At 33.4% G+C, this 18,501-nt stretch overlaps 1 protein-coding gene across 10 annotated transcripts; it reads right to left on the reverse strand.

Moving 5' to 3' along the window:
• Positions 1 to 636: 636 nt before the first annotated feature.
• LOC132268136 (uncharacterized) lies at positions 637 to 17,218 on the reverse strand. Of its 10 annotated transcripts, none has more exons than XR_009469231.1 (11): positions 16,684 to 17,174; positions 15,719 to 15,863; positions 11,512 to 11,572; positions 6,701 to 6,784; positions 6,167 to 6,616; positions 5,808 to 6,014; positions 5,636 to 5,728; positions 4,967 to 5,074; positions 4,631 to 4,888; positions 3,962 to 4,059; positions 637 to 893 (listed from the first exon to the last, which is right to left on the reverse strand). XR_009469231.1 is itself a non-coding variant. In XM_059768886.1 (11 exons), the coding sequence occupies exons 5-7, from the start codon at positions 8,970 to 8,972 to the stop codon at positions 7,414 to 7,416; spliced, it is 1,389 nt and encodes a 462-aa protein (XP_059624869.1). In that variant the 5' UTR covers positions 8,973 to 10,681; positions 10,772 to 10,832; positions 11,512 to 11,572; positions 15,719 to 15,863; positions 16,684 to 17,210; the 3' UTR covers positions 5,636 to 5,728; positions 5,808 to 6,014; positions 6,167 to 6,616; positions 6,701 to 6,784; positions 7,197 to 7,413. The 10 variants fall into 10 exon arrangements, 9 of the variants coding, with proteins under 9 accessions (XP_059624869.1, XP_059624868.1, XP_059624864.1 ...); XM_059768886.1 differs by lacking the exons at positions 637 to 893; positions 3,962 to 4,059; positions 4,631 to 4,888; positions 4,967 to 5,074 and adding exons at positions 7,197 to 7,918; positions 8,007 to 8,291; positions 8,374 to 10,681; positions 10,772 to 10,832 and having other exon boundaries at positions 16,684 to 17,210; XM_059768885.1 differs by lacking the exons at positions 637 to 893; positions 3,962 to 4,059; positions 4,631 to 4,888; positions 4,967 to 5,074 and adding exons at positions 7,197 to 7,918; positions 8,007 to 8,291; positions 8,374 to 9,002; positions 9,101 to 10,832 and having other exon boundaries at positions 16,684 to 17,210.
• Between the last annotated feature and the right edge of the window lie 1,283 nt (positions 17,219 to 18,501).

The following is an 18,501-nucleotide window of genomic DNA, read 5'->3' on the forward strand; positions in this document are numbered from 1 at the left end:
TTTCTAGCCTCTCGTTAATAATTAATTTATAAGGAAAAAAGGTCTTTTACGAGCATCTGGACCTCTCGTAAAAAAGTTTTCACGGGACTTTTGAGTCTTCGTCTATTATGATCTTGTAAATACTCTCCACTTGCTACAGGAAATAATAACTCTCGTAATAGATTAAAACACAACAATTCTAGCGTCCCGTAAATAAAACTCTCACGAGATTTCTGGCCTTTCGTTAATAATTAATTTACGGGATAAATAAAATGTTGTTATTAATTAATTAATGAGATGGTTATCCTCTCGTGAATTTAAAATTTATGATACTTATAGCCTCTTGTTAATAATTAATTTACAAGATTGATAACATCTCGTTAATACTTAATTAACGAGTTCTTTATCCTCTCGTCAATAACTAATTAATGTGGTACATGATCTCTCGTTAATAATTAATTAATGTGTTACATGGCCTCTCGTTAGTAATTAATATACGACACATTTGGCCTCTTGTCAATACATCCATATATTTTATTAACGAGGTCTAAAGCGCCCCGTAGATATATTTATATATAATAAATTAATGCATTCTGCTACCCAATCATTCACATATATAACCTGACCATAATTTCAACTAAACATTAAATATAAAATGCTAAAAATTTACACTTAATACCAATTCCAAAAATAATTCATTTTTAAATTCACTATTAAACATATATCAAAAGAGTAAGACATTAATTTACAATTCATCATTAATTATTCAACGTGCCAAAATTAAAGAAAATTCAATATTGCCCAAAAATAGATATCAATCTTCACATTGTTCATTAATTCTTTACGCAAGTTGACCTCTAATTTTTCACACTTCCTCCACTTAGTTGTCCATTGTACAAAATCCAAGAAAGTACCTGCATCACACAAGTCCTAATTTTAGTATGATAATAATGTATATGAAGTAATGACAAAATGGTAGTTTTCTATTTTATACTCTCTAAAATATTTACCAAGGTGTGATTAAAAATGGAGTCCCACACTTTGAGAAGCCAAAAACAATAAAAAAAACCCCAAAAAGAAATATGCAATCCACATGCCCATGCTTTGCCAGGGACTCAACTCCGTCATGCAATCGTCCAATTCCAGATAGAACAAAAACGTCAAAAAAGGGCAAACACCCCGCAAGTGCAAGTTCCACATCTACAACTTGATTACCAGGAATGTTAACTGCTAATAAAGGTTTAAACATAGAATGTAAGAAACATAACTGTTATGTTCTTTAAATCTCTAAGGCATATTGATAGTTTGACATCAAAGAAAAAATAACTTTAAGATGGAACAAATATAGTTAATAGTTGTAAAACAACAACAAAGCTAAGCTCATGCTAACAATTAGTTCAAGAGGACATATTAAAGAACTCATTGGCTTCAACATAATATACTACAAGAAAAACATATTGGAGAAATTATTAGAATCATATCAACAAGTGAAAATAGAGAGAGATTTCACAAACACATATATATACACACACTGGAATTTCTGTGTGAACATCATTGCATACATGGGCTAGCTTATGATTGGCAGAGCTAGGGGAGCTTTAGAACTATTTTTATCTATTTTTGTTTATTGGTTATAGTACTTGGTTGTGGTTTCCAGTGGCTCCGCAGATGAGTATTGATTGCTAGAGTGTAAGCTAGCACAGAGGACTCTTTTCTATTGTCAGCAGGGAGGGGAGATATAGAGTGAGAGCGGACTCTTCGATCACTTGTGCACCAATCCCACTTCCTGAAGTACCTGAAGCACACCAATACAACCAGTGCTTTTGGTTCTAGATGCAATTGTTCTTTCTTTTTGAGGTTCGAACAATAGGTTTAGCTCTTCCCATCCATGTCATGCCTTCCAGAACTGACACATATATATTTCTAGGCTTCCATTCTTCGCAAGTGTAATAATGCCATGTGCTGATTTTGTATCCCCCCCGGCGATTGTTCCTAGTACTCTTCTATCTCTACTTAGCTTTTTTGCGTCTTAAAGATGAATAGATGAATATACAGATGTGTATAGTTGATAATGGTGGGGTGGGTTGTATTGATTTTCATTAATGATGGGTTGGTTTAATTGATTTTCTTTGTTGCGTTTTAGAAGATGTGTATATATTTTAATTGGTTTAAAATTTTAAGTAGTTTGTGGCAGCAGTACTCTTTGGTTTGCTAATCTGGCAATATACCTTGAATGTGTTGTTCATGAATTTGCATACAAAGGATTGGCTCATTAAATTCTTCCTTTTATGTTTAAAAAATCTAAATCTCTAATTGCCATTAGGCCAATTTTGGCATATAATCTTTAATGTATATTGAGTATCAAGAAATATTAAGATTGAAATTTGTTGAATTTAATTATTAAATAAAAGGAAATTAATTTATTTGAAGGTTTTTGGGCAGGATTGGAGTGATTTTACCTTCTAAAGGGGATGTGTTCTTTCTTTGAAGACATAAATCTTCATAGTTAAGGTGAGTGCTTGATCTAAATTTCTAACACATATATATATACTGAACTTACAGGAAAAGGGACAGCCTTTGATATTCAACTAAGCTTGTCTGATTTTCAAAAATGGTTCTAAGCACATGATTTTACAATATATCAGTTCTAATTAATAATCTGTTCTAAATTCTTTGTATATAATATTTCTCAGAACTGGACAATTCCAGGTCTTTGATATTCAACTAAGCTTGTTTGACTTTCAAAATTGGTTCTAAGCACATGATTTTATAATCTATAAGATCTGATTAATAATCTGTTCTAAATTCTTTGTACGTACTGTTTCTCAGAACTGGACAATTCATGGTCTTTACTGGGGAAGCTGTAAAATACATCAACCACGTGTACTAGAAGAATCTTTGAATGAATTGCTACCTGGTTGACAAAGGGCTTAATCACCATCCACATTTCTCATACTTACAACCTGTCAGAGGTTAGCAGCTCCTACTTGTGCTTGTTTTCTTTTTTATTGAAGAGAGCTCTTTGTCAAATGAGATTTTGCAGTAGCGATAATTCCTATAACCTCTGTTATTTGCATTCTTTACTTTACCCTACATTATAAGTGTTGACATGACATGACATGAGTTCTGACATGGGATCTGAAATGTTGATTGATGATCTTTGGGAAATAGATGAACCTGAAACTTAACACTAACTTGACTTGTCATTTCTAGCGGAGTTCATTTAAGATAGACCATAATCTATTAGAATGAACTATGAATTCACAGGATTCTAGAACTGTTTTTCTTTCTTGGTCTTCCACTGTAAAGATTCACCTTAGCTACCTTATTTAGTATTCCGGCATATGGTTGTCGGGGCAGGCAGGTTTAAATATATATGTGTGTTTCTTTTTAAGTACCAGAATTTCATTTATTTTGGATCTTTTCTGCTATTACTAGCTGTTTAATTCATTGTTGTGTTACTGATCTCATTCTTCCAACTCGTTATCCCAAATGGCCACTTGTTTTACTGATAAAAGCAGTGCAGTATACATAAGGTTTATCACATACTAAGGCAAATGATCTATTATTTTCTTCACAAGAAAGAAGACAAAAAATCTTGTGGACACTAGTGAATAGACCTTCCTCTTTTCCTTGTGAACTATTATTTTCTTCACAAAAAAGAAGACAAAAAATCCTTTGCAAGTAATACCTAACCTTTTTTATTAAACCAATAGGTTGCTCTATAATACCTAACTTTATACCTCACGTACACAACAACAACCAACAACAACTTCACAACAATCAACAACAAATACCAATCAACCACAACCTCCACATACGATGTTCCCATACTCCCATGTTATATCAATGCAATAAAGTAATGGCCACGACAATGACCCATGCTTTCAACATTAAAGTAATGGCCACGACAAGGACCCATGACTTCACATAGTAATAATTGATAAATGAACTGCATTAGCTAGTAGAATTCAGAACATACCTACCAGAGATGAAGATTGAGAACCAGAACTATACTCCTAATCTTACTTCAAAAGTAATGGTTTTGTTATGCTCCTACTAAGCTGGTTAAAATAGATCCTGTGAGGAAAAAAATTAAAAATGTAATGCCAACATATATAAAAAAAAATAAAAGAAAATAAAATCAAATCATATGTTAATTACTACTTTTCAAAAAAATAAAAATAAAAAAATAATGAATGACCAATTGACCTCTAGAACTTTTACATATTTGGTAAACCATAAAACCATGCTTGTGCGAGCATCACAAAGATAAAAAAATTCAAATTGGTTTGCTCGATACAAAGGACAATCCTTGTCGATGACATCATTAATCCAAACATTCAAACAATCTAGACCGACTGGAACATAATCATCTGACAGTGCATCGGGATCTGTTGATGCAATCTCAGCCTTGGCAACAACTACGCCTGATCCATTAAAGTGTAACAGCTCACACATGTAACCTTGCAGATTAGTTGGAATAAGATTTGGCGTAGCATTGGACTGAGAAGCAACACAAGCATTTTGACCAAAACATAGATTAAACATAATTAGTTCTTTATATTCAAATGACATATTGACAGGGAATTATATGTATATAATTATGTTTAACTTCACTATAAATTGTAATACTAGTTATAAGACTTACCAACAAAGCTTTCATCTCAACCATCATTTCAGCTTTGATTTCATTCCTCATTTCATCTTTCATGTCATTCATCATTTCTTCCATTCTCTTTGCTTGCTCCTTCTGATAACCAATTGCTTGCATTTTTTAAATTGCAGCTCCAAAACCGAGGCCTCTAACCCGTCCTCAATGTTCGGCACCAAATACGTGAGTGACTCCATCATCTTGAAGAAAGCTTGTGCCTTCAGGTTGGGTTTGGGTGTAATCTCTCATTTTTTGCTGAAATTCCATAATTTATCAATGTTTGTAAACGAAATACATGAAAATAACAAAATACAGTAGCGTAAGATATATTACCACTGCCACTCCTATTGCATCATTCAAAGGTTCCTTATTCTTCCTCAAGTGACCTGCAATCCACACATCGACTCTTGATATAGAGTTGGGCGCATTACTTTCTTTTTTCTACACAAGACAATAAATAATGCAAAAGACATGAGTTTAGAACGTCATATCTATAGTTATTTGAAATAGCATAAATGCTTATCAAAAAATTAAAGGGCTGAGAAACTATTCAAGATGCTCATTTGTTGATGAAACAAGCCTGTAAGTATCTCGAGCAGGTCCAATATCAAAAAAATTACCAAGTTACCCCTATATCATAAGGTACACAGACTGTGTAAAAAAGGTTCTGCAGAAGCATTGCTGAAGTTGAGTTTTAAACTGATTTGTGTAATTAACTTGATGTGCACTGTGTGTTGATGTTATGGGCAAGTTTAACATTCTAATACTATGCTGTTAGAACCTATCTTGAATCTCTATTTGACCTACATTGCTAAGTGAACTTTCAAACCTCACTCCTTTTTACTAAATACTAAGCTGACGATTATAATTAAGTCTATAAATATAAGTTTTAGGACCATATGCTTTCTCAAGGCTGCTCTTCTAATACATCAAAGCATAGGTGAAAAAAAATGAGAGAGCATAAATCAACCACAATAAACAATAAGAGTAAGTACCACTTACCATTTTATGCTCTAGACGAGCATACCCCCGACGACTTGTTGTGTGTGGTAACTTTTGCATACTTCGCAAGTCTTGAAATTTTTGTCTCTTTGCCTATAAATAAATAATATAATTAATATTTTTTAAATAATAAAGTTACAAGAGAACATAATTCGATCAATGTTGTACTTACATTGTGGTTATCAGAGAGTCGATCACTGACGAACTGTTGCCACTCTTCAATTGATTTTATATTGCCAAGTCTCAATGAGTTAATGACTTCTGTGTCACCTTCCGCTTCAATTATATCATTGGTAAGGCATGATTTGTAATCACTCCAACTCTTTCCCATGCTTTGAAAAGTTGATTTTCTATGACAATCAGGCACTTCAAATAGTTTCTACGTTGAGTGTAAGAATCAAACTGTCAATAACAATATCATATACTTTTGAGTATATTTATGTTTTATTTTCTTTAAACTATAATCTGCAAACTCAACAATCAAAAACAAAATTGTATACTTTTGGTGATTAGATGTTGAAAATAACATACCTTTATAGCTACCCATAGGAGACGTTGTTTATCTTTTGAAGCTTTTTTCTAGTCTTGACATGAGATTGGTACATTCTCTCGTGCTAGTACTCCATAGCTACTAGAAAAATTTTCGCTATTCGAACCAACTGGCTGCCCTCTTTCATTGAATTGAATAGGAAGTGGTGAATCAACGACTATTAATTTTGCCTGACCTCTACCTTTATGAGTACCCTTGCCAGTAGAGGTATTTGTTGCAGCCTTATTTGCAAAGGAACTTCCACTATCATGATCGAGTGGAAGTCCAGGAGAACCTCCAGATTGTCCACCCAACTGTGTGTGGGGAGAGTTTAAATCTCGCTCTGATATACTAATCCCCTCATTTCCTTGATTCCTTAATGTAGTCACAGTAGCATTTCGCTCCCTTCTTCCTTTTTTTGGAGCCATTTTGGAGGACTTTATGGACAACACCTGCAAAATAAGAAAAGAAAACAATCCATTACAAGTTAATATAAGGCATAAAATTTTTTTTAAATAAATGTGTATTTTACTTACTTTTGTGGGACCACGCATGCTGAAATTTAGCTATCTTTTTCCCTCTTCAATTTCCTCCTCCCCTGCTCTTATAATGAGAATGACCTATTTATAAAAACAAAAAGTCCATTTTTATATAATTATAAGAGATACACAAGATGCAATGAATCAATTAACATCATTTTATATATATATATATATATATATATATATATATATATATATATATATATATATTACTATAAACAGACACATAATAAAGATGACAAATAAACAACTCATGTCCAATAGCTAAACAATCTGAATTGTGTCAACATACAAATCCAAACCTACGAAAATTAGAAAACCATGTTTAAATTGTTCAGATATGAAAAAATATATATATAGCTCTTTTGTTCAGAAAACCTAAATATTTGATAGGCAGGTTGAGGTCCGAAAAGCAGCTCTTTTGGGTATGCATCAATATGCATAGAAAAGCTAGGAAAAAGTAACAAACAAAAGAAACTGCAGACACTACCTGTGAATTACACAGTCATGCCTTCACAATCCAACCGCACATAATGTTCATCCCCATCATCATTGTTTGAGCCCAATCTTGATACATCTAGTGGCATAGAAGACGTATAACTATTTTCTTCAAAAGACTCCAACTCATTAAAACCTCTTGGTGGTGCTTTAAGTACAACATACCAATTGGATGTTTCTTTGTCCCTTGAATAAAAAACTTGCTTAGCCTATGAAGCAAGAATAAAGGGATCTCTTCGAAACTGACTTTGACCTTCATGAAGGTTAACCAATACAAATCCATCTTCAACTTTGATGCCATTTCTAATGTTTGCCCATTCACAATCAAATATTGGAACTTTAAATGTGTAGTAATCTAATAAAAGAATATCTTTTAAAACACCATAGTAAGATACTTTTCCAACAACTTGATTTGTGTCTCTTGCACTGGATTGACATATTGTTTCCACTTCAATCGAAACACCACTGTCTTGTGTGCTTCTCTCCACATTCTTAGTGTGAAATTGTTGTCCATTAACAATATATCCAGAATGTGAAGTGACTTCTCTTCTAGGCCCATTTGCAAGATACATAATTGTATCAGACACATCACTACCAGCTGCATCAATTACTTTTGCAAACCACGAACAGAAAGTCTCCATATGTTTCTTTTGTAACGCACTTTCATTCTTTATGAGACGCCTGTCCATATGCTTAAGCTCCTCCAAATGTTTTCTGTAAGACAAATACTACAACTAAGTTTTTTTTTATATATATTAATATAATAAAATAAATTAATTAGTAGTGACATTATCCCACTTACTCTATATACGGCTCCACCTCGGCATAATTGAACAAGACATAACGGTGAGCAATCTCTAACATGTCATTTGACATCATTTTCGGGATCCCTTTCGAAATTGGACGGCCATCTACTGTTGTTTCGCCTTCAAAATCCTCATTTTGTGAATGTCTCACCCCTATTTCAGAAGCTTGTTTGATGTGTTCACTACAAAACCGCACACACTCTTTAGCCAAATAGCCCTCAGCTATGCATCCTTCAGCTCTCACTTTATTTCTAACATATCCTTTATAAACCTTCATCATCCTAAAGCACATAAATACAATAAACATATGTTATCAAATTACTTATCTAACTACGTAAAAGAAAGAAAATTTGATAGAAGTACCTCTCAAATGGATACATCCAACGAAATTTTACTGGTCCACAAATACGAGCTTCGCGTGCAATATGAATAGTCAAGTGAATCATAATGTCAAAAAAGGATGGAGGAAAATATCTTTCAAGCATACACAGAGTCTCGGCAATTTCCTTTTCTTGTTTTTCCAATGAGTTCTTATCAATCACCATTTGACATACTTCATTAAAATATGCACATAGTCGAAATATGGCATTCCTTGGACCCTTTGGTAGAATATCTCGTAACGCTACCGGTAGTAGTTGTTGCATTAGGACATGATAATCATGAGACTTCAAGCCAGTAAACTTGCATTCATCCAATGATATATGTGTCCCGATATTTGAACTGTAGCCATCCGGTAGTTTTAATTGTTGTAATCGCTTACAAAAAAGCTGTTTTTCTTCCTTCTTTAGTGTATGAGGTGCTGGTGGCAAGTAATGTTTCCCTTTTGACTCTTGTGGGTGCAAATCTCCCCTAATACCCATTCCCTTCAAATCCATTTGAGACTTGAGTCCATCCTTTGATTTTCCTTTTATGTTCAATAAGGTCCCAATAATACTCTCACAAACATTTTTTTCAATATGCATTACATCTAAATTATGACGAATGAGTAATACCTAAAAACAAATAAAGATAAATAAGTTTTTTTTAGGACATATTATGAACTACAATATAAATTAAAATAATGAAACAAATTACTATTACAATTACTTACCTCCCAATAAGGTAAGTCAAAAAATATAGATTTTTTCTTCCACGCCACAATTCCCGTTTTTTTACTTTTGTTTTCTCTTTCCACCTATTTGCTTGACACCTAGTTTTATCTTTCTTTTTTTGCCCCAATCATTTTTAATATTTTTCACAGCATGAAAAATTTCAGTCCCAGACAATATTTTAGGCCTCCACCTGTGTTCTTCACTCCCATCAAACCAAATCCTCTTTTTCCGAAACTGATGAGTAAGAGACAGAAATCGGCGATGACCCAAGTAAATAGTCTTAGTACAATAATTCAATCTATTTGAGCATGTGTCATCACTACATATTGGACAAGCTTTTTTACCCTTTGTTACATGACCAGAAAGGTTACTATAAGCTGGAAGGTCACTTATTGTCCACATCAAGATTGCCTTCAAATTAAATTTTGACTTTGCAAATGCATCATAAATTTCCATGCCTTTATCCCATAGCTCTTTCAAATCATCTATAAGTGGCTCCAAATACACATCTAAATCATTCCCCGGTTGCTTTGGCCCTGGGATTAGTAATATCAACATCATATTTTCTTTAGACATGAGTACTAATGGTGAAAAATTATAAACCACCAACATCACTGGCCAACAACTATATGCTGAACTAAGGTTACCAAATGGATTAAATCCATCAGTTGAAAGGCCAAGTCTCAAATTCCGTGAATCTGATGCAAAAGAAGGCCATGCTTTATCTATCTCATGCCATGCAGGAGTGTCAACCGGATGTCGCATCTTCCTATCTCGACTTCTATGAGTTGAATGCCACATTACTTGTTCTGCTATTTCAGGGGACCAAAACATTCTTCTAAACCTTGGTACTATTGGAAAGTACCGTAACACCTTAGCTGGGACACCATCTTGAACTTTCTTAGGGCGTTCATTCTCCTTCCACCGCGAAGCACCACATTTTGGGCATCCATTCATGTGTTTATTCTCTTTTGTAAACAAATAATAGTCGTTCTTACAGGCATCTATTTTCTCATATCCTAAATCAAATGTCTTCAAAATTTTCTTGGTTTCATAAAAGCTCTCAGGAAGTTTGTTATTATCAGGAAGCATATCCCCAAAAGTTTTAAGAAACCCGTCAAAACATGTATCCGATAAATTATATTGCTTTGTGCTTATATAAGGCAACAATTGTAGACATAATTGTATACTTTGTGCATTCAGGATATAAAGGGGTCTCAGCATTTTCCAATGCCTTCTGAAACTCAGCCTCTCTTGTTTCATAGTTAAGATCCGAAACACCATCATTGTCATCATCATAGAAAACATCTCTATACATCTCATATGTCTCTGGCATTTCAACATCATTTCCATCATTTCCATGTTAGGGAGATTCACTCGGATATTCCCTATGAAAGTACCAAGTCGTGTATGTTGGATCCATTCCATGTTCCACTACATGACCATATACTGTGTCAAAGTGTTGGTGTACTGAATTTCGACATTCATTACAAGGGCATAGAATCTTGTCTGGATGCCCCGCATTCTCTTGAGCCCAATCGGCAAACCTTCGTGCTCCTTCTATATACTTTGGATCAACTCTATAAAATTAAAGCTTTAACTTTTAATTAAATATAAAATTAGTGTAAAAGATTTAACTTTTATAAACACATTCCACTACATATAATAACCTGTAAGAGATGTGCATCCATTCTTTATCCATCACTATTTTCCTAATTATTCAATAGGAACCTGTCACAAAAAGTAAATTATGAAATATATGATTATTCCATGGTGTGTGTGTGTGCATATATATATATATATATATATATATATATATGAATAATAAACACAATTTGTAAAGGTGCTAATTCCATCAATCATGTTTAAGCTAAATGGGTTTCATAAGCAATTTGTAATATTTTCAGTTTATTGGAAACTTCAAATTTCTCTGTTAAGGAAAAACATAGAGATGGGAGCAGATTATTGGTCAATTCAATCTGCCTTGCTAGTTCAGCTGGCTAGTAAATTTAGGGATTAATTTTTTAAGTTCATGGATATGAGGATTTCTAATTCAAAAACCATACTTCTAAAACTATTTAGGCATTTGATGAATAAAGAAAACCATGGTAATTGTAGCAACAAAATCATGAGCTTAGTTTTTGTATTTGTAATTTGTCTTGGCATAATTGATCTAATAATGAAAATCTCTGCTTGCATCTCAAAAAAAAAAAAAAAATATTTGCAAAGGAAGAAAGAAATAAAGAAAAAAAAAAAAATAGAAAACTGCATACATCTAGTTCAGTAAATGGACATTAAGTTAAGATTATGAGAAATTACATTCTGGTAACAAGTAAATACAGGAGGATGAATGCATATAGACGCAACACCCAAATTGAATAGATAAAAATATGCAATTAAAAGAACTTACCAGCATAAAATCTTTGAGTCAGATACTTAACGGCGTTTGCAGCATGTTCTTCCTCTATAAACTGAAAATAAACATTACCTATTTTTCATTAAAGCAAAATTGATATTATACAACAAATCAAACAAGAAGCACAAGAAATTTTTGAACACCACCAAGCAAGCTGGGAGTGGGTACATAAAAGAGAGGTTTGGGGCTGATGTATTATTCTTCAAAATGTCACATGAGGTCTATAATTATGGGTAAAAGTGGCAAGAAACCACACATTTTTTACTGTTTTGTTGTGATTAAAAGTTGAACAACTTTTCAAATTATAAAAAGAAATTCAACATTATTGTGATTAAAAGTTATAACAACTATAGCAAGAAATTCAAACTGTAAAAAAAAAATTCATATGAAACTAAAACACTACATAGTAGAAGCTAATACAAAAACATTCCTGTCAAAAAATAAATAAATAAATAAATTACAGAACATTCAAAACAAAAAAGGGTGGTTCTATTTATTTTCCTGCAATTGTAACTAATTAAATAGCATACCATCAATCCATATCGATATATATATATATATATATATATATATCAAATAGTATGTGTGTTTGCCAATGAACAAGTGAATAGAACACTCGATCATATTTCTCTCTAGTGGAGCCGAGACTTTTGACTTTATGTTAACCTAACTAATCCATGAGGATAAGTTCATATGTTCTGATTCTTATCTAAAATAAGTGTCAACTTCAAAAAAAAAAAAAAAAATTCAACAATTTATCTCTACTGAAAATAAAAATATTGTACAAAAATATAATTGATTGAAATGACTTTTTGAGTGACAAATCAAACCGATGGTTTAAATTGTTTTCTTCTCTCTAATTCTTCTGAACTGGGTGGATTTTATCCTTTTCTCTATCCTATGCGATAAGTGAATTATTAATATATTCTCTCTAATTCTTCTGAACTGGGTGGATTTTATCCTTTATCCTTTTCTCTATCCTATGCAATAAGTGAATTATTAATATATTCTCTCTAATTCTTCTGAACTGGGTGGATTTCATCCTTTTCTCTATCCTATGCAATAAGTGAATTATTAATATATTCTCTCTAATTCTTCTGAACTGGGTGGATTTTATCATTTTCTCTATCGTATGTAATAAGTGAATTATATATATATATATATATATATATATATATATATATAACAATAGCGTGGTAATTCGGGCAGCCATTGCTCGGTTGGAGCATGTATGTGAGGCATCGGTACTGGAGGTGAAAACATTGTTTTGGACTATGAACCTTCTTCGGTAGTGGTCTTCAATGGGCTGTGGAAATTGAATATGATGCTCAAGTGATTGTATCAATTTAATCCATGATATTGGTCTCTATCTTATTGGTGGTTTTTGTTGATTGTAATGCTCTTGTTTAATTTTAAGTAATATATTCTCTTTGCCAGGAAAAAAATAAAAGGGTAATATTTACTAAATATTAATTAACCTATATCAGTTACAAATTGAAACAATAATATCAGTCTTTTTCTATAAAAAAAATGTTTTTGTAAATTATTATTTAAATTGGATAGTATTTTTTATACGAACATTTTATAAGCTTAAATTCAACTTGTAGGGGGACAAAAGTCAATATTGGTTTACCATGGAGGTGTCAGATTGCATCTCATAATTTATATTGTTCTATTTGTCATGCATAGGGAGTCATTTCGTTTTATTCTTGTTAGCATTTGAGCCTAAGCATCTATTGTCTAAAATGGAGTTCTCATTCAAACTGCAACTAGTGGCATATGTTGATTTGGAATAATTCGATATAGTAGTACTATTTCTCATTATTTGCTCATTCGATACTTTCCAATAATTTGTCAGAACATTTCAGAACACAAGATTTCTGTTTTAGGTCTTGTAAGAGCTTTGAGGTGCTTTTAGATCTTCATTGTTGCATTTTTTTTTTCGTTTGTTTGTTTGTTCATTATACTTGTGGAATAGGCCTATATTTAGAGGCCTTAAAAGGTTTATGATGAAGGGTGGCAAACTTGAAGGTTAGTTTTACAAGGAACTGGGAATACGAGCTGATTTTATCCATATGTATTTGTACTATTTCTCTCAATCCTCCCAGTGAACCTTGGTTGTATTAGGCCTTGTTGTTTAGCCAAATTTATGATTTTAATTTTGTATATATGGATAATCAGATCTCTTTTTTCCATCACTTTCTTGTAGGGATGTTTTGACATTGTCTCACTACATGGGTCATTCACCCCCACAGAGGTTGAGGGATCCAAATTTATTAGGGCTGGTTCCTTGACCATATCTTTGGCAGGTCTTGACGGCCGTCTCTTAACGGGTGTACTTAGAGGACTACTTGTAGTTGCCAGTCCTGTCCAGGTAAGTTCTTTTTTCTTTCTAGAAAGGGAAAAGACAAGGCTACAAACCTGGCTGCTTCTCCCTCTTTCTATATTTATAAATATAGATGTAGATATATTTTCTTTTTTCTTTTCCATTGGGGAGTTAGAAGGGAGGGGTTGACTTTATTCTATTCAGATTATTTGGTTAATGAACGTGGCTATGGATTATATTCCTAACCAAATATTAAAAAGCTGGATGTTTTCAAAATCATCTTTGGCGGCTGAATGATTTTACTCTCTTTAAGTACTCTCAAGTGACATTGGATGGAAATTCCTTACTTGTGTGATGAACCATGGTTCATTGCTTTACTGACCCTTTTCTTTTTATTTCAGTTGATCCTCTAATTCAGAAACTTATGTGCCTCTCTATGGGCAGTTTTTTGAAGTAAAATAATTTGGAGATAATGCATCCTTTTTCCCTATAGCTCCACCACAGAACCTTTTATTTCTACTTTCATTTTCATTTTCAGATACGATGACAATTCAGCTCGCATATATGGAAGAGGAGGGAAAAATAGTGCAGATGGTGGGAATTGGGGAACCATAATATAATCCACAATCCATAAACAATGGAACTCAATGATGTCCCCAAGGCCTTTTTGACAACTTGCACAAAAGTGCTTACTAAGAAAACATCTGAAACTGAAATGCAACAAGTGTAGGAGGAAAAGTGAATATAATCATTTTCAATTGTTATGGTTTGGGAACAAAGACACAGCCAAAATCCACCAGGCCATTGGCCTAGGTGGTTTAAGCATACACTTTCCTCCCTAATGTGGGGGTGTTTGACATGTGAGTTCTTACCTAACCAAAAGAAAAAAGAAAAAGAAAAAGTGCCACACATGTTTTATCAAATCTCAACAGGAAAAGGAGAAAAATATAATTCAACCATTGTGCCTTGGCTTAAGTGGCGAAAAGATGGGTTACTAGTATAGATTAAGATACACCCTAAGTTCAAAGATTGCTTAACCAAAACCAACATAAAGAACATAAATTAGATGAAAAACACAAGAACAAATGTTTACTACTTAATAGCAAAATCATAAAGAAAACACCAGTTGTCAGTACATACTGTGAAGGAATTGCAAGTGCAACTAGAATTACTAGAGGGGGAGACTTCAAACAAATTCCAAGAGAGCTCTTCCACACCACAAGTATTTTTCCAATTATTTTTTAACATTTAGGTGTGTATAACTTAAATCAAGCAAAACTCCTCTAATTCAGAAACTTACACGCCTCTCTATTGAAGCATACCTAGTGGGCCTTTTCTTGGGAAGCCAAGGGTTGAAATGTGTATAAAAAGGTGAGTATGCAGCACTCCAGTCAAATTTTCATCTGGGCGATCGAATTGGACCAGGTATTTTACTGATTTTATTTGTCACACGTGGAGGGCAAAATTGTGGACATGTGGCCGACTACAAGACTGTCATGTGGATAACTAAGTTGCTATATTAGTGGAGTCAACCCTAACTCTAATGTGGAAGTTGGTTCAAGTGGGTTGTAAGTGATGGACTGTTATAAAGGACACATTTAAAACCCACCACTCCTAATGGCTCGGAAACTTGATCATCTAGGTAAAAGCCACATATATAAAACCCCAACATTCAATTTGCAGAACAAATGTATACGATATGAAACTTAAAAAAAAAAATTGAATATTCATTTTTAATTTTAATATGATGTTAAAGCTACATATATAGTTATTAATATGATGTTAAAGCTACATATATAGTTGCTACAACCACCATAGTTATACTTCAAAGAACAATTACATGTAGTAATTCACAGTTAATTGCAGAAGCCTTACATCTCTTTCTATTCACTGTGGAGATAAGACTTCTCACAGTACTCAGCAGCAGAATAAAGTTGAGGCCTTAAGTTCTTCAGTCTTGGAAGTTAAAAATTATCGTTCAGATTGGAATCAGTGCAACAATTCACCATCAAACTGCATACTTCTCATACAAGAGAAATATTAAGGAAAATGCAGGGCAGCAAAACATATGTGAGCACGAGCATTGTATAATCAAGAATAAGAATTGATTCCAACAACTTAATTAGTCAAATTGCAAAGGGTAGAGTTACATTGCATTGGAATAAAATACTAAAATTTGAAGATGCAAAATGATTTTTATTTTCTTCCAATATATTTCAAAAAGATGCTTCATAATATTAGCAACATCCAACTTTATAGATTGCACTAAAATTAGCAGCTTGTTATAGTACCTATCATGTGGTTTTACTATTGTAACCTTTTCTCCTGGTTTATGCAAAAAAAGAGTGACGAACTCATTTTTTTTAAGTTAAAAGTTGGTGAATTTAACAAATATTATCATCCATACAACATTAATATCTTAGAACCAAAATATCCAATTAACTATAGCTTTGCAAAGAAACTTGGGAATTGATAGCTAAAGGCCCAAAAAACCTAAAAACTTTTTTGTTCTCTTTGTGTCTATTTTTAAGCTCTAAGTTGGTTCAAGTGGTTGTAAGTGATGGACTGTTATAAAGGACAAATGACCGATGACAGAATTGTCGGGTGCAGGAAATTTTTTGTTCTCATTGAGTCTATTTTTAAGCTCTAAATCGGTCAACCCATGGAAAACAAAAAAAAAAAAAAACCCAAATCTAGTCACAACCAAAGCAAATCTAGCAAATAAAATCGACAATAAACCAGAGAAAAAAAATATGCATATGTTAGCCCTAAAAATTGTTTAAGAAATAGGAATTGAAGAAAACCCTTAAAATGTTTGAGAAAGAGGGATTGCAGATTACCTGAAGAATGAAGGTAACTCTGGATCCTCGGTTCTAGAGAGTAAAGAGAGGATTGAACAAATAGCAGTATTGGTCTAGGTAGAAATTCAAGCGAACCAAAACTTTCCTTTCACTATCGAACCAGAACTTCAAGCAGAGATGGAGATAGATAGGAGAGAGAACTTCAAGCGAGGTAGAGATTTGAGATAGAACTTCAAGCGAGGCAGAGATTTGAGATATAACTTCAAGCGAGGCAGAGATTTGAGATAGAACTTCAAGTGAGGCACAGAAAGGAGAGAGAACTTTAAGCGAGGCAGAGATAGGAGAGAGAACTTCAAGCGGCGATGGGGTAAATGATCCGGCCTCCTCAACAGAAATAACGAAAGAAAGAATACTAGGGCAAAGATGGAGCTTGGTGTTGTCGGCAGAGTAAGCAACAAGGTGGACTCGTGGGAAAGAAAGAAGGGCTTGTGGGAAATAAAGAAGGGATTGGCTTGTGGTTGGTGACGTGGAAAAAAAAGGGCGGGCTATTCACTATTGCTATTTTGTGCGTGCGGGAGATGAAAAGTGGGGGTGGGATTTTTTTTATTTATTTTTATTTTCATATTCACGGGAGGAAAATTGTCCCTTAAAAATATATTTATCTATGAGAGGCCTTTTTCCCCGTTAAGTGAGGGCGGGATTTTTTTTTTTTCATTTTTTTTTTCATATTCACGAGTGGAAATTACTCCCTTAAAAATATTTATCTGCGAGAGGCTTTTTCCCCGTTAAGTGAGGGCGGGATTTTTATTTTTTATTTTTATTTTCATATTCACGGGAGGAAAATACTCCCTTAAAAATACTTATCTACGAGTGGCTTTTTCCCCGTTAAGTGAGGGTGGGATTTTTATTTTTTATTTTTATTTTCATATTCACGGGAGGAAAATTCTCCCCTAAAAATATTTATCTACGAGAGGCTTTTTCCCCATTAAGTGAGGGCAGGATTTTTATTTTTTATTTTATTTTCATATTCACGGGAGGAAAATACTCCCTTAAAAATATATTTAATCTATTAGTGGCTTTTTTCTTCGTAAATATATGTAAACATTAACGGGCCTCTTTAAACTCCCGTGAAAACGGTTTTTAATGAGGATTTTATTAATATCCCGTGAAAACATGACCCTTTATGTGTAAAAAGGGGCTTCTACGAGAGAAAATAAAAGATCCCGTAAATACTACGTCGTAAAAGCCTACTTTTCTTGTAGTGCATATAGGCATCTTAATGAATTTCTTGAACTATGTTCCACCGTGAGGTACATGGATGTCTTAGAGGAAGTTCTTAAATTACTCCTCTTCACTTTCACACTTAAAAATAAAGCAAAGCATTGGTTGTGATGAGCACCGAAAAGTGCGCATTTAAACCCGTAAAGCTTAAGCATTCTAGTACCTTTATCTATCTTACTTTGCCATTTTAGACTTATTACGTGTTATTTATATTTTCAGGCACTAATCCCAAAATTGAGCTAACTCAGCCAAATAAGAGCTTAATTGAAGCAATCCTGAGATAAACCAAAGGAGGGAGCAAAGTGGAGAAAGAAAGGAGCAAAAAGGAATTAAGTTGTGCAGCTGAAAAGTTCGATCGATCCAACTTAGAGTTCGATCGATCGAACATCTATGATCGATCACAGTACTTCTCGATAGATCCAACCTTGGCCTTTGCTGAAATTCCAAGTTCGATCGATCGAACCCTATTTTTTCCTATTCAAATGATTGATCTTATCCACAGCTGTACGCTTACCAACCACTTTTGTCCTTTTCCCCATAAATATCTTCGAAATATCTCAGCCTTGTCCTTATCCG

This window comes from Cornus florida, unplaced genomic scaffold (assembly GCF_030987335.1).
Source record: "Cornus florida cultivar Cherokee Brave unplaced genomic scaffold, ASM3098733v1 CherokeeBrave_3.0.0_Hap2_Chr08, whole genome shotgun sequence".
NCBI lineage: Eukaryota > Viridiplantae > Streptophyta > Magnoliopsida > Cornales > Cornaceae > Cornus > Cornus florida.